The 19,648-nt window shown below is 46.9% G+C and overlaps 2 protein-coding genes across 4 annotated transcripts in view; one reads left to right on the forward strand and one right to left on the reverse strand.

Annotated features, from left to right (window-relative positions):
• PFDN2 (prefoldin subunit 2) overlaps positions 1–9,226 on the forward strand; it is an 18,111-nt gene extending 8,885 nt beyond the window's left edge. The window contains exons 2-4 of the mRNA XM_010367118.2: positions 7,416–7,504; positions 7,620–7,743; positions 8,931–9,226. Coding sequence (XP_010365420.1) covers positions 7,416–7,504; positions 7,620–7,743; positions 8,931–9,107 — 390 coding nt within the window. The 3' untranslated portion in view covers positions 9,108–9,226. The remainder of the gene's footprint in view (positions 1–7,415; positions 7,505–7,619; positions 7,744–8,930) is intronic.
• A 200-nt stretch (positions 9,227–9,426) lies between these two features.
• On the reverse strand, positions 9,427–17,331 carry KLHDC9 (kelch domain containing 9). Of its 3 annotated transcripts, none has more exons than XR_748399.2 (5): positions 11,384–11,797; positions 10,726–11,122; positions 10,288–10,447; positions 9,997–10,195; positions 9,427–9,715 (listed from the first exon to the last, which is right to left on the reverse strand). XR_748399.2 is itself a non-coding variant. In XM_030934899.1 (5 exons), the coding sequence occupies exons 2-5, from the start codon at positions 11,250–11,252 to the stop codon at positions 9,549–9,551; spliced, it is 1,053 nt and encodes a 350-aa protein (XP_030790759.1). In that variant the 5' UTR covers positions 11,253–11,703; positions 17,264–17,331; the 3' UTR covers positions 9,427–9,548. The 3 variants fall into 3 exon arrangements, 2 of the variants coding, with proteins under 2 accessions (XP_030790759.1, XP_030790760.1); XM_030934899.1 differs by adding an exon at positions 17,264–17,331 and having other exon boundaries at positions 10,726–11,703; XM_030934900.1 differs by lacking the exon at positions 9,427–9,715 and having other exon boundaries at positions 10,035–10,214; positions 10,726–11,394.
• Between the last annotated feature and the right edge of the window lie 2,317 nt (positions 17,332–19,648).

Below are 19,648 nucleotides of genomic sequence, written 5' to 3' on the forward strand. Positions count from 1 at the left end.
TTTATTAGGGACAGGGTTTCACTATGTTGGCCAGGCTGGTCTGGAACTCCTGGCCTTAAGTGATCTGCAGGGTTTCACCATGTTGGCCAGGCTGGTCTCAAACCCCTGGCCTGAAGCGATCAGGCCACCTCTGCCTCCCAAAGTGCTGGGATTACAGGCATGAGCCACTGTGCCCGGACCCACACTAGGTTATTTTGACCACCACACAACACTTCACCAGCCTTGGTCTCCTCATTTACAAATTGAAGGTACAGGTCTTACAGTCTTTTTTGTTTTTTAGAATTAAGTGAGATAGTCTAGCACAGTGCCTGGCATATAATGGGTGTTCCTTTACTGTTGAGACTATGGAAGGCAGATTATAGTAGGACTATGAAAGAAATAGATATTTTAAAATAGGTTGCATTTGCATATTTAAAATTTTAAAAGACGATAATAGAAGGCAGTCTCCATGGTGGAAAATAACACAATATACATAGAAAATATTTTGTCAAATTAAGTAACTAATATGCATTTATATGTGAGCACATAGAAAGGGTTAACATACGGGAGTGGAAGATGGCCAGATTCTTCTGCTTCCCAGAAGAATCTAAGTTGAAACCTGAAGAAAGAATTAGACTTAGGCAGAGAAAAACTGAATGAGAGAGGTTTGGGAAAGTACACCAAAGATAGGGTGAAGATTCTATGCAGATGCCTGAAGACAGCTGTTAAGGGAAACTACCAGTGACATAGGACACTGAGTGCTGAGTTAAGATGTGGAGGGAACAACTGATTGGGAGAGGTAAGCTGGAACCCGGTCTTTATAGGACTTTTTGAGGAGTTTAGATTTTATCCTGTGAGCATTGGGAAGGTTTTAGGCATAGGAATAATTGATTAGATTTATATTTTTGGTCACTGATGCTGCAATGTGGGGAGTGGATTAAAGGGGGCAAATCAGGAGACAGTATAGAAATAAGGAGGTTATAGTAGTACAGATGTAATTAATTTGATGTGGATAGTGAATCAAGGGTGATTCCAAGGTTTCTGGAGTTACATTCCAACTCTAAAAAGTATTAAATTAACAAAAATAATAAAAGCTACCATTAGGGCTCTGGGGAAAGACATATAATCATGATATTGCTGATAGCAATGTAAATTAATCTGGTCATCTTGGAGAGCTTTCAAGCGACATGCAATGGAAGCTATAATAATACTAATGGCCCTTTTACTCATTGACCTTACTTTTGAATACCATTCAAGAAATTCAAGAAAAGTGGCTATAAATCGTGCACTCTTTGTCCAAAGTGGTTTTTTTTTTGTTTGTTTGGTTTTTTTTTTTTTTTTTTTTGAGATGGAGTCTCACTCTGTTGCCCAGGCTGGAGTGCAGTGGCGTGATCTCAGCTCACTGCAACCTCTATGTCTTGGGTTCAAGTGATTCTCCTTTTTTTTTTTTTTTTTGAGACGGAGTTTTGGTCTTGCGCCCAGGCTGGAGTGCAATGGCACGATCTCAGCTCACTGCAACCTCCGCCTCCCGGGTTCAAGTGATTTTCCTGCCTCAGCCTTCTGAGTAGCTGGGATTACAGGCATGTGCCACCACACCCAGCTAATTTTTTTGGTATTATTTTTAATAGAGACAGGGTTTCACCATGTTGGCCAGGCTGGTCTTGAACTTCTGACCTCAAATGATCCGCTGGCTTTGGCCTCCCAAAGTGGTGGGATTATAGGGGTGAACCACTACACCCAGCCTTGTTTTTTTTTTTTGTTTTTTTTTTTTAATTTATTTATTTATTTATTTATTTATTTTTTGAGACAGACTGGCTGTTGCCTAGGCTGGAGTGCAATGGTATGATGTCAGCTCACTGCAGCTTCTGCCTGCTGGATTCAAGTGATTCTCCCACCTCAGCCTCCCAAGTAGCTGGGACTACAGGTGCACGCCACCATGCCCAGCTAATTTTTTGTATTTTTAGTAGAGATGGGGTTTCACCATGCTGACCAGACTGGTCTCGAACTCTTGACCTCAGGTGATCCGCCTGCTTCGGGCTCCCAAAGTGCGGGGATTACAGGCATGAGCCACCACGCCTGGCCTTTTTTTTTTTTGAGACAGAATCTCAGTCTGTAACCCAGATTGGAGTGCAGTGGCGCAATCTTAGGCTCACTGCTACCGCCACCTCCCGGGTTCAAGCGATTCTCCTGCCTCAGCCTCCTGAGTTGCTGGGACTACAGGTGTGCACTACCACACCTGGCTAATTTTTGTATTTTTAGTAGAGATGGGGTTTCACCATGTTGGCCAGGCTGGTCATGAACTCCTGACCTCAAATGATCTGCCCACCTTGGCCTCCCAAACTGCCACTGGGCCAGGCCTGTCCAAAAAGATTTTACATTAGTACTGTTTATTACAAAAAAATTGGAAACAACCTAAATGTTCTAACAGCAGAGGATTAAACTTTTTTTTTTTGGGGGGACAGAGTCTCGCTCTGTCACCCAGGATGGAGTGCAGTAGCATGATCTCGGCTCACTGCAACCTCTGCCTCCCAGGTTCAAGCACTTCTCCTGTCTCAGCCTCCCAAGTAGCTGGGACTACAGGCACATGCCACTACACCCGGCTAGTTTTTTGTATTAGTAGTAAAGACCGGGTTTCACCATGTCAGCCAGGATGGTCTGGATCTCTTGACCTCATGATCCACCTACCTCACCCTCCCAAAGTGCTGGGATTACAGGCATGAGCCATCACGCCCAGCCTTAGTTAAGCAGTTTTTAAGAATATATCAATAGGGTATGGGCTTGGTGGCTCATGCCTATGATCCCAGCACTTTGGGAGGCTAGGATGGGAGGATCGCTTGAGCCCAGGAGTTCAGGACCAACCTAGGCAATATGGCAAAACTCTGTCTCTACAGAAAAATACAAAAATTAGCTGGGCATAGTGGCACATGCCAATGGTCCCGTCATTCAAGAGGCTGAGGTGGGAGGATTGCTTCAGCTCAAGAATTCAAGACTGCATTGAGCCATGATTGTGCCACTGCACTCCAGCCTAGGGAACAGAGTGAGACCCCATCACTACAAAAAGTTAAAAAAAACTAGCCAGGAGTGGTGATGGGTACCTGTCATGCCAACTACTAGTATAAGTGGAGGCAGGAGGATCACTTGAGACCAGGAGTTCAAGGCTGCAATGAGCCATGATTGCACCACTGCACTCCATCTGGGCAACAGATGAAAATAAAAAAATTGTTTGTACATAGATGATGATTTAATAGGGTTGGGAGACACAACACTGACGTGTCAATCTGTGCTTACACCAGACAACTTAAAGAGAATAAGGAATGAGGAAAGGGAAGGATAATTAGGTCCTAGCCATAGGGGAGAAGACCATTAGAAAAGTTGTGTTTTAAAAGGAAAAATGTGGGAATAAAGGATAACTTCTCTGTTTCCATTACCTGGCAGACCCCAGAAATGGCTTAATATTGGCTTATTTTGCATATAGTCTACAGTTAAGTTGCAGTTAGCTGCTGTATTAGGCTGTTCTTGTGTTGCTATAATTACCTGAGACTGGGTACTTCATTTTTATTTTTATTTATATTTATTTATTTATTTATTTATTTTTGAGACAGAGTCTCGCTCTGTCGCCCAGGCTGGAGTGCAGCGGCCGGATCTCAGCTCACTGCAAGCTTCGCCTCCCGAGTTTACGCCATTCTCCTGCCTCAGCCTCCTGAGTAGCTGGGACTACAGGCGCCCGCCACCTCGCCCGGCTAGTTTTTTGTATTTTTTTTTTTAGTAGAGACAGGGTTTCACCGTGTTAGCCAGGATGGTCTCGATCTGCTGACCTCGTGATCCGCCCGTCTCGGCCTCCCAAAGTGCTGGGATTACAGGCTTGAGCCACCGCACCCGGCCCAGACTGGGTACTTTATAAGAAAAGTGGTTTAATTGGCTTATGGTTCTGTAGGCTGTACAGGAAACGTGGCATCTGCTTCTGGGGTGGCCTCAGGAAGCTTCTAATCATAAGAAAAGCAAAGGGAGGGGACAGGTATCTCATGCATGGTGGGAGCAGGAGGAATAAAGAGGGGTAGGTGTCATACTTTTAAAGAACCAGATCTTATGTGAACTCAGATCAATAACTGACTTATCATCAAGGGGATGGCAACCAAGTCATTCATGAGAGATCTACCCCCATGATCCAAACACCTCCCACCAGGCCCCACCTCCAACATTGAGGATTATATTTCAATATGAAACTTAGAGGAGACACATAAACTATATCAGCTGCTAAGAGATTTCATTTCCTTTACGTGCACTTATGGCTGAAATTTTACATAATAACTGTGGATAACTCACATGTTTAAGTAGATTTTAGTTTGGTATTTGATTAAAAGTTCATAAAATGGAACAAGAGGAAATTAGTTATTAGCAAGAATGTTGAAGAAAAGTTGGAATTTAAAAAAAATCTCAGCTGGGTGCAGTGGCTTACGCCTGTAATCCCAACACTTTGGGAGGCTGAGGTGGGTGAATCACCTGAGGTCAGGAGTTTGAGACCAGCCTGCTGCCTGTAATCCCAGCTCTTTGGGAGGCTGAGGTGGGAGGATTGCTTGAGGCCAGGAGTTCAAGATCAGCCTGAGCAACATGGCGAGACCATCTCTACAAAATAAATAAATAAAAAAAAACTGCTGTGGTGGCACATGTCTGTAGTCCCAGCTACTTGGGAGGCTGAGGCAGAAGGATCACTTGAGCCCAGGAGTTAAAAGTTGGGGCATCAGAAATTTTAGACACTTAAGCTGATTTCTTTGATGTATTTAACAACATACATCCAGAAAAGTGGATCATATGGGTGCTAAGGGAACATCTAGAACCTGCTTTAGTCATAATTTTTTTTTAGATGGAATTATTTTGATCTGGAATTAGCTTTTTCTAGAGAAAATTTTTCTAGAGAAAAAGCTAATATAAATGGGATGGTTTTGAGATAAGCAGTGAAGGTTAAGGAAAAACAGCCTGTAGCTCAGTTAGATTTCCAGGGCATTTGTTGAAATGAATGGATAAAGTAGATTGAGATGAAGGGGTGATAGATGGGAGAAAGAAGTTGCTGGAATGGCAAGTTTTTGGTGAAGTATTATTCCTTGGTTTATTGGCAGTAGAAGGGATATAAGGGTGGTGCAGGTCAGCCATTTGGATAATATTTGCTGTATATGATCCTTGCAGAGGGCGAGCTAGAGCTAAGGGGCTAGGCCAGGCATGTTGGCTCATGCCTGTAATCCCAGCACTTTGGGAGGCTGAGGCAGGAAGAGTGCTTGAACCCAGGAGTTTGAGACCAGCCTAAGCAACATAAGAAGACCCTGTCTCTACAAAAATATTAGATGGTGTGCACCTGTAGTCCCAGCTGCTTGGGAACCTGAGGCAGAAAGATCACCAGAGCCCAGGGAGATTGAGGCTGCAGTGGGCTGTGATTGCGCCACTGCACTCCAGCCTGGGTGACACAGTGCGACCTTTCTTAAAAAAAAAAAAAAAAAGAAAAAAAGAGATGGGACCCTAGTAAAGATGAAGTGGTTAATCATCTTTATTAGGGCAAAGTTTCTGGCTGTGTGACTGGAGATGATATTTACAAATAGGAGTGAGAGATTTGGTAATGGTTGGAATGGATTGAGTCCACTGTTGTCAGATGGCCAGGAGAGTCTAAAGGGGCAGTTCTGGACTTGGAGAGAAGTCCATGACAGTATTAATATACTTCACTGTTCACAAAGACGTTTCACACTCATTGGCTCACATGATACAACAACCTTATGAAGTAGGAATCATAATCTGCATTTTGCAGGTAAGAAAACTAAGTCTAAAAGGGGTTGATCCAGTGGTTCTCAGTTCACACTACACAATAGAATTACATGGGAGATCTTTTTAAAAATACTGAGGCCTGGGCCTTACCCCCAGTAGTTGTATAGTTGTTCTGAGGCTTCACTATTCATGTTTTTAAAATGATTCAGGTGATTCTAACATAGCCATGGTTAAGAACTACAGGGTTAAATGTCTGTCCCAGCCATAGAGCCAATAAAGTAGCAGAGGCAGAACCTGAAACCTGGTCTTTTGTCTCTGAGCCTCATATTTTTCATTTGTTTTCCCCACACTCTGATTTTTCAGGTTTCATTTAAGACCATTACATTATCCCTCAGGAAGCGTGTATCAGTTAGGGTTTATAGGCTACAGAAACCAACTCTGACCAACTTTCTTTCTTTTTTTTGTTCTTTTTTTGAGATGGAGTCTTGCTCTGTCACCAGGCTGGAGTGCGGTAGCGCAATCTCGGCTCACTGCAACCTCCGCCTCCTGGGTTCAAGCAATTCCCCTGCCTCAGCCTCCTGAGTAGCTGGGATTACAGGCACACACCACCATGTCCGGCTAATTTTTTGTATTTTAGTAGAGATGGGGTTTCACCATGTTGGCCAGGATGATCTTGATCTCCTGACCTCGTGATCCGCCTGCCTCGGCCTTCCAAAGTGCTAGGATTACAGGTGTGAGCCACCACGCCTGGGTCTTTTTTTTTTTTTTTAAGGGCTATTTTTGAATAATAGTGGGTATTTCACAGAATTGAACAGAAAAAAAAAAGGCTAAATAGACTGAACAAAGTTCAAGAACTGGGGCAGCTTTAGGGAATCTAGGAATAGGAATGGAAGGTCATCTCTATAGAACCAAAAGGAATCTTAACTCCAGCTGTCTTCTGTACCCATTTGTCTGCAAAATTCCAATTCCTGTAGAGAGACTCTGTAGGTCACTGCCCCTGGGTCAGGGGTCATGTGGTTAATAGCCCCAAAAGAACCACACCAAGTTAAGGAGGGGCAGTTCCCCAATGGATGGAATACTGAGCAGATCCAAACAAGAGTTTCTCATTACAAAGCCCTTCCTGACAGCCCTCACTGCAAGTCTAGGCTCCCCTGTAGGTACTCCAGTAGCTCTCCACCCCCATTCTTTTGGCTTACTGCAACCTCTGCCTCCTGGGTTCAAACGATTTTCCTGCCTCACCCTCCCAAGTAACTGGGACTACAGGTGCACACCACCACACCCAACTAGTTTTTCTATTTTTAGTAGAGACGGGGTTTCACCATGTTGGCCAGGATTGTCTCGATCTCTTGACCTCGTGATCCACCTGCCTCAGCCTCCCAAAGTGCTGGGATTACAGGCGTGAGCCACCGCACCTGGCCCCCATTATATTAAATGCCTATTTCCCAACAAACTATAAGCTACGAGAAGCCAGAGGCCAAATCTATTCTATGATATCCCTCAGTAGGCCCTCCGTGTTTGGTGAATGGAGTTCCAGAAAAATTTTAGGTCAAAATCGCAAACTTGTGGTTCTACTCCTTTTCCAAGGTAGGTGCCCACTACACCTTTGTAAAGCCTGCCACCCTATGTGCTATCTGGACCCTCTGCCATTTCCACTATCCCCTCTTTCATCTCTTCTCTCACCTTGTTAGGTAATTGCTGGCTTCAACCGCCTTCGGCAGGAACAGCGAGGCCTCGCATCCAAAGCAGCTGAGTTGGAGATGGAGTTGAATGAGCACAGGTGAGAAAGTCAGGGAGCGGCAAACAGTAGGACAGTTCTATGGGCTACTCCGTGAGGGGGATTTGTAGTAGAGTGGGGCTGAATCCTCAGGTCCTGCCTTGTTCTCCTATCCCAGCCTAGTGATCGATACACTGAAGGAGGTAGATGAAACTCGTAAGTGCTACCGCATGGTTGGAGGAGTGCTGGTGGAGCGAACTGTCAAAGAGGTGCTGCCTGCTTTGGAGAACAACAAGGAGCAGGTAAGCAAGAATCATTGAATAGGATCGGATACAGTGACTGTAAACCCAGCACTTTGGGAGGCCAAGGTGGGTGGACTCCTTGAGTCCAGGAGTTCGAGACCAGCCTGGGCAACATGGTGAAATTATATCACTACAAAAAATACAAAAAATTAGCTGGGTATGGTGGCATGTGCCTGTAGTCCCAGCTACTCACCTGAGCCTAAAATGTCGAGGCTTTAGTGAGCTGTGATCACCTCACTGCACTCCAGCCTGGGTGACAGAGTAAGACCGTATCTCAAAAAAAAAAAAAAAAGACAACAGCATAAAATAGCCTTATGCTCATTATGCTATGCTAAGGCCAACTCTTAGACAAGAGGAATTGCTGACTGCTGTGGGCTCTGTGACCTGGCTGAATTGGGGTGGGAGGATTGGGGTTAGATTAGTGTTTCTCATAGTATATGGTTCACAGGTATGTGAATCAAAATCACCTGAAGGACTAATTTTTAAATGCCGCTTCCCGAACCCACTGGATCAGAACCTTTGGGAGTGCCATGAAGTGACATTTTAAAAATAAGCTAGGCTGGGCGCGGTGGCTCACACCTGTAATCCCAGCACTTTGGGAGGCCGAGGCGGGCAGATCATGAAGTCAGGAGGTCGAGACCATCCTGGCTAGCATGGTGAAACCCCGTCTCCACTAAATACAAAAAATTAGGCATGGTGGTGGGCACCTGTGGTCCCAGCTACTTGGGAGGCTGAGGCAGGAGAATGGCGTGAACCTGGGAGGCGGAGCTTGCAGTGAGCCGAGATTGCGCCACTGCACTCCAGCCTGGGCGACAGAGCGAGACTGCATCTCAAAAAAAAAATAAAAATAAAAAATGAAAAAATAAAAATAAGCTCATGCCTGTATTTCCAGTGCTTTGGGAGACTGAGGCAGGAGGATTGCTTGAGGCAGGAGTTTGAGACCAGCCTGGGCAACATAGTGGGAACTTGTCTCTGTAAAAAATAAAAATAAGCAGCCCAGGTGATTCTAAGTACATTAAAGTGTATAAACCACTGCTTTCAAGAAAGGAATAATTTTAATGTCTGGGCTCCTCTACTTGGTTAAAGGTAAGGTTTAACGTGTTAACACTTCCTCCAGCCATAGTCCATTCCAGGTGGGGGAAAGGAGTCCTGAATTCCTTATATAATCCCTGTCACTTGTCCTCTAGATACAGAAGATCATTGAGACATTGACACAGCAGCTTCAGGCAAAAGGAAAAGAACTAAATGAATTCCGGGAAAAGCACAACATTCGTCTCATGGGAGAAGATGAGAAGCCAGCAGCCAAGGAAAACTCAGAAGGGGCTGGGGCTAAGGCCAGCTCAGCTGGCGTGTTGGTCTCCTAGGGACCAAGGCCTTTGCATTTTTTTCTACCCTGACTCCCACTTCTGATTTCTCTTTATTGTTATTATTTTCTCTGCTATTGTAATATTTTTTGTTAATTAAATGTTTTGGTCACAATGTTTAGCTGTAGCCTGAAGTTTTCTCCCACTTAGGGGTGGAAATTGTTTTTGGAACAGCGTATGATTTGTGGTTTTTGTTTCCATCAGGTTAATGACTCATGAGAATAGGACCCATATTTATTTTATCCTTTCCTTGCAAATAAAGGTATGTCCACTTATTTACTGCCTTTCCCCCTCCCCCCAAAAATTTCAGAGACAAATCTTGAGTCTCAGATTGAAATTTAATAAGCATTTGAAGTGAAGCAGATAGCTGTGGTGATAATGCTTTATAGATTTGCAACAAAGCAAAACAAAACGAAGCTTAGTGGTGTGTCTCGGCACCATTTAGATAAGGAAGTCCAGAATGCAAACCTGTGGGCTGGCTGTTCTGCCATCCTCACCAAAACCCCCAACCAGGTAAAGCTGATCATTCCAAAGGCAGGTGCGATGGCCCACGCGTTTCATCCCGCGATCTGCACAGGGTAAGTGGAACCACAGAGGAGGAGATGTGCCTGTTGGATGGGGCAGAGGGTGGTTATTGAGGCAGTACCACTTTGTCATTCACAGAACACAACACGACCAAGGGCTTGCCCACTGTTTTTCTGCTCACTTCATTTGTAGGCCTCTTCAAATGCTTAATATTCTGTGTACTCCTTTAACTCCTGTCAACTAATTTTTCATCCTCCCTACCCCATCACTCCATCCTCTTTCTGTAGTCTTCAGGTTCCCCCATCTTCCCACCTTTCCTCCATCTATCCACCTTCCCCCCTTCAGCCATTAGTCTGGCTCTCACGGGTATCATAGATGTAGAGATCATTGCAGATGGTGTCTCTAGCTCTGGTCAGAGTTTCTCCACCAAACAGCACAGCAAAGGGCCCAACCACAGAACATGAGTGATGCCGCAGTCCATGGGGCCCCTTCTGGGACCCCTGCCCACTGCTCACAAGCCTTGCAAGCTGTTCCACCAAATGAGGAGCAACAGGTGGTTCCTCCTTGGGGAGAAAGAAAGCACTGTCTGAAGAGACCTGGGCATCACAATTTCAGCCTCTTCCCATCGTAAACAAGACGTGTGGGGAGCTAATACCTTTATTTTCCCATGACTCCAATGCCCAGCTACTTCTGGTTCAGCTAAGTTGCAACCTCCAACGAGCAATAGCTGATGACCTGGATGGGGTCCAGGAGTTTGGAGCAGGGCCGCACAGTGACCTGAGCGTGAGGCTATGTGGCAGCCTTCTTGCTTGTAGCTGTGGACATGCAGAAATTCAGGCCTGAGTGAGTTTTCTGGAAAATGTAAGTGCCACCGCCCTTGCCAAGGATAGATGGAGAAGAGGCATAGGGCAGTGCGGTAGGTGGGATGAGAGGAAGGGTAATACTGTAGAGAGCTCAGCTAGGTTAAACATGGTAGGCTCGGAGGGTGCGAGGGTGAGGACGTGGATAAATTGCCTGAGAAATGTTCAGGCTTTTGTTTTTCCGGAGTGTAGATGAAAGGAGAGTGAAAGGTTTTGGGCAGGGGGTGCCATACCAATAGGTGCGGGCGCTGGGGTCCAGCCTTAATGTGTAGATGCTTCCATAGCGTCGTTGAGTGTGGATACCGCCCTCCCGGCCAGCCACCTGCAGCTCTTGGTCAGAGATGCGGGTGCAGGTGTGACTACTGAGGCCGGCGGGGGGGCAGTCACCAGGGGTCGCTGTCCACGCCTCCCACACACCGCGCTCTGTGTCCAGCGCGGTCACTGTGGCCAGGCGGCGAGACCCGTCCCAGCCGCCCACCACGCAGAGCCAACGCCCGCCCACGGGTGCCGCGTCGTGGTGACTGCGCGGGGGGCTGCCCCGGGATCCCAATCGTACGGCCTGGCCCCTAGCCGGGTCGAAGACCACCGTATCGCTGCTGGGCTGTCTCGTTCCTCCTGCTAGGAGACCACCTACGAGATAGAACCGTCCCCGCAGTTCGGTGCATGAATGGAAGGCCCTAGCCAAAAGCGCGTCCCGCGCCACTGGCCTCCAGGCCCAGCCTGAGCCTGCGGCCCGACCCGGGGGCACGGCCACCGCCATGGGCCCCGGGGAGAGGAAGAGCGGTGGGGTCTGCGGCTTGGAACGAGCCCCTACATGGCAGGCTGGGCACCTCGCCTTCCGCGGGCTTCCCCGGGAACCTCCCCCTACCAGATGCCAACCGGGGTTCCCACCTCAAGCCCCGGCTTTCTCTCCGCCGTCGCCCAGCAACCACTGCAGCGGCTGCAGCGCGACCGCTGCAAACCGAAGGTCGCAAAGCAGCAGTCACCGTGGAGACAGGACACCTGGGTTGCTATCGAGAACCGTAGCTGTATCAGGTCAATAAAAATCTTGCAAGATTGTTAACTTCAGAAAGTCGGAGGACAGTCGGCTCCTCAGAATAAACTCTTGTGATCTCAGCTGTGAACTGATTTGCGATTATGACATTTGAGGTGCAGGTGCTGCTCCACTAGGGCCGGGAGGGATCATTTGGCTTCAGGGTTTCTTACTCCGGCTAACCACCCCAGCGATGGGCAAGGAAGGGGAAGCAAAAGTCAGAGGGTGGGGGAAGTGAAAGTGGACTGAGCACTGGCCCGAGAGACAGGAGACCTGGGTTCTAGTCCCGACTATGCCCCGACCCTCAAAGGCATTGTTTCTCTCTAGGCCTTCTCAGTTTGTCATTCATCAAATAGGCTGTTGGTTTATTCCCAAAGAAGGTCCCGATTGATTGGGTAGGGAGAGTCCTTTCAGCTCTGGCCTCTAGAGGGTAGCAGAACCCAGTCTCTCAGGGGACACACACACACACACACACACACACACACACACACACACACACACACACACACACAGAGAGAGAGAGAGAGAGAGAGAGAGAGAGAGAACCCACGCAGCCTTAGAAGGGTGAAGTGGGGGAAAAGTGAGAAAATGAGAAAAACAGACCCCTACCCTTCCTTCCCTGATATCTTTTATTTAAGCCAGGTTCCAGATACTAACTCTGTCCCCAAGGACCAAGTGATAACTGAAGAGGCCCAGATGCAAGCTTACTGGTTTCAGCTGAAGGAGGAAATACAGACAGAATTTTCCTCCCAACACAGCTGGGGTGGGGCAAAAACAGGATCTGTGTCCTCTGGGACTGGGCTGTAAGTGGGAATGATGACTGCTACTTGTGGCCTTTGGTTTCTACACATCACCTTGCTCCCCATCATCCCTGAGATACTGAGACCATAGACAGTGGCCAGGCAGGAGGATCACTTGAGGCCGGGAGTTCAGGAGTTCAAGACCAGCCTGGGTAACATAGCGATACCCTGTCGAAAGAAAGAAAAAGAAAAAAGGAAGAAAGGAGAGAGTGACCAGGGCTGCAGTGAGGATGGGCATGTAATGCAGGGTCTGATAGCACAGCAGGGCTTTCCCCTCCTCTTCCCAACTCTTGGTCCTCAGAGAACACAGCATGGGGATGGCATGGGCAGGAAAGGCACAGTTATAGAGACTGGAAGATTACCAGGACCTGTTCCCCACCTGTGCCTTAAAGCCAAGATTCAACAATAGCTTTGAAAGTCTCTGCCCTCCCAACTATAGCTTTCCCTAAGTATGACAGGCAGTATTCTCAGTTTTCCAAAAATCATGGTAAGAATCTCTTAAAAATCACCAAGTTTTACTGTCCTTGGCTGAAATTTAAAAGTCTGTCTTTTCCCTCAGGCTTCTCACTGGCTAACCTCCCAACAGCTGGATTCAGATCTGTCATACTCCTAGGATTAGGCAAGGGCTTGCCTTAGGGGTGGGGCAATTTTGCTTAAACCTTATTGGCCTTTATGTCCATTTTAGTCTCTTGCTTTTGCCTAAGTCTTGGCTGTTCTGTCAGACTTACTTTCTGCCTCTCCTGGATAGAAATGGGAACTCCCCACTCCAGGGGCCTTTCCAACTCCTCTCTCCCAGCTTCCTCTCTGACTTTGAGTCCTTAGCAGTAGGCATCTTAGTTAGACATAGAGCTTGAACCTCACATACTCCTTGGCTGTACCCTCTCCAATTCTGTACCTAGATGCTTCCAGTTCCTCCTAATAGCTGGAAGCATCTGTCCATTGCTTTGCCATCCCAAGACCCTGGGAGAGGAACTGCCTAGGACTCCTACTTTTTTTTTTTTTTTTTTTTTTTTTTTTTTTTTTTTTTTTTTTTTGAGACGGGGCTGGAGTGCAGTGGCCAGATCTCAGCTCACTGCAAGCTCCGCCTCAGCCTCCGGAGCAGCTGGGACTACAGGCGCCCGCCATCTCGCCCGGCTAGATTTTTGTATTTTTAGTAGAGACGGGGTTTCACCATGTTAGCCAGGATGGTCTCGATCTCCTGACCTCGTGATCCGCCCATCTCGGCCTCCCAAAGTGCTGGGATTACAGGCTTGAGCCACCGCGCCCGGCCGCGGACTCCTACTTTCTTAGGTTAGTTTGAACCAAATCTATATTTTGAAGGAGAGAGAAGAGAAGCCAGAAAGAGAGAAACAGAGAGAGGAAGAAAGCAAGCCAGCCAACCTGGACTTGCATGACACATGCTTCACACTGCAGGACAGCATCTGCAGTGGTCTATAATGACCTTGTCAATGATACAAACTGAAAGGGCATTAAGATAAGTGAAAGGGAGAACTGAGAGAAAATTGTGAGAGACAGGGAAAAGGGCAGCCAGGGCTGTGAACCTGCTTTCACCTGCTAATAATATCCAGGGACAACTTCTGTCCAGAAATGAGGGCAGGGACTGGATATCCTGAAAGTCTTGTAATCCTGATGTGATCCTCTGATGTTGGCTTTGTCTCAGTTGGCCAAGAGTCTATGTGATCTCTAGCAAGCAAGCACCCAGCTTCCTACCTAGCCTTAGATGTCTGTCTTAGCCCCAAATCTATGGCCCCTTGCCTCAAACCTTCACAAAGCTCTTACTCTATCTTCTCCCTCCCTTAGCCCCATTTTCTGACCCTGGAACCATCTCTGCTTCTTAGCATTATTCAGTACATACAGAAAACCAACAATTGGGCTGGGTGTGGTGGCTCACCCCTGTAATCCCAACACTTTGGGAAGCCAAGGTGGGTGGATCACTTGAGGCTAGGAGTTCGAGACCAGCCTGGCCAACATGGTGAAACCCCATCTCTACTAAAAATAAAAATAAAAATATTAGCTAGCCGTGGTGGTGCATGCCTGTAGTCCGAGCTACTCTGGAGGCTGAGGCAAGATAATCGCTTGAACCTGGGAGGCCGAGGTTGCAGCGAGCCGCGATTGTGCCATTGCAATCTAACCTGGGTGACTGAGTGAGAGAGAAAGAGAGACAGAGAGAGAGAAAGAAAAGAGAGAGAAAGTAAGAGAAAGAAAGAAAGGAAAGAGAAAGAGAGAAAGAAAGAGAGAAAGAGAAAGAAAGAAAGAAAGAAAGAAAGAAAGAAAGAAAGAAAGAAAGAAAGAAAGAAAGAAAGAAAGAAAGAAAGAAAGAAAGAAAGAAAGAAAGAAAGAAAGAAAGAAAGAAAGGGAAAGAAAGAAAGAGCCAGCCAACAATTGCACCAAAGGGTCTTGGTCACACTCTCAAGACTCACACAGTTCCCTCTGCCGGTGTCTCCCAGGCTGTCCCCATCCTTCAGGCCCTTTCTTTGACTCTTCTTCTGCTGTCCCCTGACCCTTCTCTATTTCTCACACAGCTTGATTTCCTGGCCCTACGCCATCCTGGCCCCAATTCTGACTCTTTGTTCTCAACTCAGCCAGAATAAAGACATAGACAAAAGGACAGAGCAATGATCAGGCAAAGAGACTGTGTGAGGTCAGATCTTGAGAGCTCCTTTGACTGGATGTGAGCTAGGAGATTGAGAGAAAGGTGAAATTGTAAGCAGACTTTAGGGTGGAGGGGAGTGGTAATCAGCCGAGTTAGAGAATGATGGAGAGGTGGAATAAGGATGGGGAGGAGCTTACGTTGTTGAGGGAGTAGGCAATGTTGAATAGGAAAGTATCATTGGGTCATTGCTGAGTGGTGGGAATTGACAGCGGAAGAGAGAAGGACTTGAGTAATCATGGCAACCAGAAACTTCTCTTAGGGTCTTTCTGTCTCTGTTTCAGATTTTGTCTTGGCCACTTCAGCCACTTTGTCTCTTTGAATTCTCCCCCTTCAATAACTCGTGTGTGTGTGTGTGTGTGTGTGTGTGTGTGTGTGTGTATGTGTGTGTCCAATACAATCTCTGACTTATGATGGTTCAATTTACAATTTTTCTTTTTCTTTTCTTTTCTTTTTTTTTTTTTTTTTGAAACGGAGTCTTGCTCTGTCACCAGGCTGGAGTGCAGTGGCATAATCTCGGCTCACTGCAACCTCCGCCTCCTGGGTTCAAGTGATTCTCCTGCCTCAGCCTCCTGAGTAGCTGGGACTACAGGCATGCACCACCAAGCCCAGCTAATTTTTTGTATTTTTAGTAGAGATGAGGTTTCACCATGTTGGCCAGGATGGTCTCAATCTCTTGACCTCATCATGATCCGCCCGCCTCAGCCTCCCAAAGTGCTGGGATTACAGATGTGAGCCACCATGCCCAACCCAACTTACAATTTTTTAACTACAGTGATGCAAAAATGATAATGTGTTCGGTAGGACCCATACTTGAATTTTGAATTTTGATATTTTCTAGGGCTAGCGACTGGTATATTAAATGCATTTTCAAGTTATATGTTCAGTTTGCAATGGGCTTATCAGGACATAACCCCATCATAAAAGTCAAGGAGAATTTGTGTATTTTTCTGTCTCTAAGTTTCCATTTTTCTCACTGTGTCTTGAGATCTGTCTATCACTGTTTCGACTTTTGTGTTTCTCTCTCTGGGTTACTGCCCTTTTTTTCCTGCTGGACAGAGCCAGCCATCTGATTTTCCTGCAAGAAGCTTTAGAACTTTCCAGAAGTGGCCATTCTTCTTCCCTTTGGCTGCTTTCTAGAACTGTAGCACCAGTTTGGGGTCCTCAGGCACAGTCATAAGGTCTCAATTTTTGATGAGGATCTGAGTGAGCTTCAATACGTAGGGCCTTTGCAGGGAGTAGAATTTCCCTACAGTGGGGTCTTAGTGTCAAAACAAAGACATTTGTGCCTTAACCGATACTCTGGTCCTGGATTTCGTGTGTGTTCATGGAAACTTGGGAAGTTCATGGGGTGAGAGCAAGGAGAATGGGGCTCTGCACACAACTGGACCTACTGAGAAACAGGACCTGAACATGCCTTGCATTCAACTGCCTCCTCCCCTGGATGGCATACTCCAGCTTTAGGGCCCTCGAGGAACAAGCAAATTCAGTCCCCTGAGCTCTAAGGGTTGTCAGGCAACCAAGAAATGTGGTTATCATTAAAGCATGGGGCTGGGTATTGGGGAATCGGTGGGCCTGCAGGATAGGCAAAGAACAATATAGCACATGGCAATGTTTCAATGTAATTTCCTAGAAAACAGAAGGCCACCATCCTAATATTGAGCATAGTGAAGCTCCATCTGGAGGGGAGCAAAGGTGTTTTCTAGGGAGGAAAAGCTGCTGGAGCCCCTGTGCTCTGTATAGGGGTATACCCATACCTCCATGGATGGGGGGAGTGACCCTAAGGAAGAGCAGGAGGAGTGACTTTGAAGCCTCCGTCCCGGCGGGCGAGATCAAGGCCCATATTGGTAATCTTTCACCGTGTCATCAGCTCCCCAACACCTTTCTGTACAAACTGCAGAAAGTTTGCAATGAGCAGATCAGGAATAGCTTATCACAGAGACAAAGCTGTACAGAAATGGATCACAAATATTTTATCCACATTCATGCTTCCAACTAGTTATACTCTGATTTATTTTTCACCCTCTTCTCTCCCTAAGCACAAGGGACTCTCCCCCAGCCTCTGACTCTTCTCTGACCTGGGACCTCACTACAGACAGACAGGATATTACTCACCAAGGAGCTCTCTCATCTACTCCTACCCCCAACTCATCCTCTTGCACCCCACCCTCACTCCCACCCCTTCCCACCTGGGCCCACTCCCTCCCTCCCCCACTCAGTCTGACCCTCACTCTCACTATTCTTCTCCCCCACACCACCCCACCCAACCTTGTCCCTCCCTGACTCACCTCAAGTCCCATTGACACAAACAAAAATTTCAGCACAACCCACTCCAACCGGTTTGGCTGAGGCGTGCAGCCTGTCATGGGGACAGAGACAGGTATAAGTGGACGCTTGGATGCATGCAGATCATGAAGAACATCCGCTGCTGTGCACACAGAGACAGTTCCACATATGTGCATAGCATGTACACGTACAGAGATACATAGGGAACACATGATGGTGGGATACAGCATGTTACAGTTGTTTCTGTGTCTGACTCTCCCAATTGAGGGCTCCTTGAGGGCAGGGACTATGTGTTATGTGTCTTGGTCTCCTCCCTTGAGCCTGACACATAGTGGTACTCACTTAATGTCTGTTGAAGGAATGCATGGGTGCAGGCGTGCATGCAGTAATGCCACCCAGACAAACACACATGATAAAGACACTATCATGGCTTGAATTGTTCTCATTCTTAGGGTCCACAATATGGGTAGGAAGAGGGTAGGAGTGAGGCATGTGAGGAATGAGAATTCAATATGGAAGGGAGAACCAAACCAGGATACCAGGCATTGGTCTTGAAAATCTTCCTCATCCAATATTTCCTTCCAGCCTCAATCCTAGAATATGCCTTCCCCAGCCTTCATCCTAGGAGAGGGTAAGAAAGACCTAAGTTTGAGGGCATATTCTCCAAGAGCATGGCCCTTGTGAGACATACAGGGCTGAGGGGAGGGAGGGGACAGAGGGACTTGAGATAGATATTTGTGAAATGAGGAGCGAGAGTGATCCCTACCTCCGTCAAAGGCCTGGAGTGGGCTGCTGGACTCTAGTACCCCTTCTTAGGCCCTGTGGTGCCCTTAGCCTACTTCAAGGCTGCATCTGGTGTTTACTGGGACCCAAACATTCCCATGAAAAAATGAATATAGCCATACCATAACTCCACCTCTGGACAGCTCTGCCTCCCTTCCATGCTCTGTATGGCTAGAGTTCAGGGTGAGTGATTAAGGGGCCTAACCAGGGGTTCAGAGACATCTTGACTGGTAGCACTTTCACAGGGGTATACCGTGAATGGACAGGCTGAAGGAGATTGGATACCCATCTTGTGAACTAACTGCTTTTCCACTCCCGTGCCTCAGTTTCTCCTGTAGCTTCCTGTACCTGGAGGGGTGAATCCGTGGGAAGGAAAGCAGCTCCTCCGAAAGCATGCGATAGGATCCAAGGTGTGATAATTATAATTATAACACAGGATACTCCTCCTCCCATTCCCGCTGGCCCTACTCCACCCCTGCCACAGTGGATCTCAAAGCAGCATCTGGGTGGGGCTGTTCCCCTGGCACAGTTGGGGACCTGAAGAGGGGACAGGGTTGGAGGCAGAGAGAAACTGGGGAATTCTGGCATCTGGCCTGGCCTGTAAGAGCCTCTGACCTGCAGGAAATAGTCCCTGAAGAAGAGGTCACTGCCGTGGTCATTGCTGACAGTTGGGATCTAGAGCCAGAGTTGGGGTCATAGTCCAGTGACAGGAGTAAAGTACAGGTCACAACCCCAGTTCAGGATAGTAACTCACAGCTAGTCAGGATCTCTGCTTTACTGATCCTACTTCACCACCCATTCCATCTGGACAACTCATTTATTCAGAAATTCATGCCTTCACCAAAATGTAGTCAGTTCCCATGAAATGCTGTGGCCTGTCCTAGCATGGAAGACTGAGACAAGATTATAAAATAAGCCCAACTTTCAAGGAGTTCACAGGCTACAACTCTTGCCCTGTCCCACAATTTAATACACTGACTGAATCCCTGGCACACAGCAGGCCTCAATCAATGTTTTTTTGACTTGAAGCTTACAATTTAGTTAAGGAGATAAGATGTGCACAAATTATGAGCACATAAGCTATAATAAAAGGACTAGCAAAGGCTGAGGAAGAATAGAAGAAAGATTAATTTGGGGTGGGAGGAGTAGAGAAGGCTTCACGAAGATGTGGCATTTGAGGTCAGCTTTGAAAGATGAATAAGAGTTTGACAGGTAGAGTTGGTGGGGATGGTGGTGCTGGAAAATCTACACAGAACAACTCTTCCTTACGGCTTCTTTATTCCTCCTTTCTGCCTCCTCCAGATGGAAGGGTCCTATTGCAAAACTTTAATCTATTTTTTTTCTTCTCCCACATCTATCTCTATATTTACCTGGTTTTTGTTTTAGCCCTAGTCTGCAAGTGATCTTGCTTTTCCCCTTCACTAAATTTTCAGTGAGCGCAGAATATGCCCTCTTCCTCTGGCTATCCCACAGAGGCCAGTAAGGTTTTGTGTAACTTGGCGGTCACTTTTTATGCATTCAGAATGGAAACATGTGGTCTGACAAGGATGAGTGTACTTATAGGAATACAGGGCTCGTTGAAATTAAGATTGTCCTTGCAAAGT

This window comes from Rhinopithecus roxellana, chromosome 8, assembly GCF_007565055.1.
Source record: "Rhinopithecus roxellana isolate Shanxi Qingling chromosome 8, ASM756505v1, whole genome shotgun sequence".
NCBI lineage: Eukaryota > Metazoa > Chordata > Mammalia > Primates > Cercopithecidae > Rhinopithecus > Rhinopithecus roxellana.

Bases quoted from the DNA above. Each gene is read 5' to 3' on its own strand.
- KLHDC9 (XM_030934899.1), bottom strand. From the start codon at position 11,252: ATGGCGGTGGCCGTGCCCCCGGGTCGGGCCGCAGGCTCAGGCTGGGCC. The intron at 10,448-10,725 runs GTATGGCACCCC...GCATGTCCACAG, and splicing joins CCCAGCGCCCGCACCTATTG to CTACAAGCAAGAAGGCTGCC. The intron at 9,716-9,996 runs GTGAGAGCCAGA...CCCATCCAACAG, and splicing joins TCTCTACATCTATGATACCC to GCACATCTCCTCCTCTGTGG.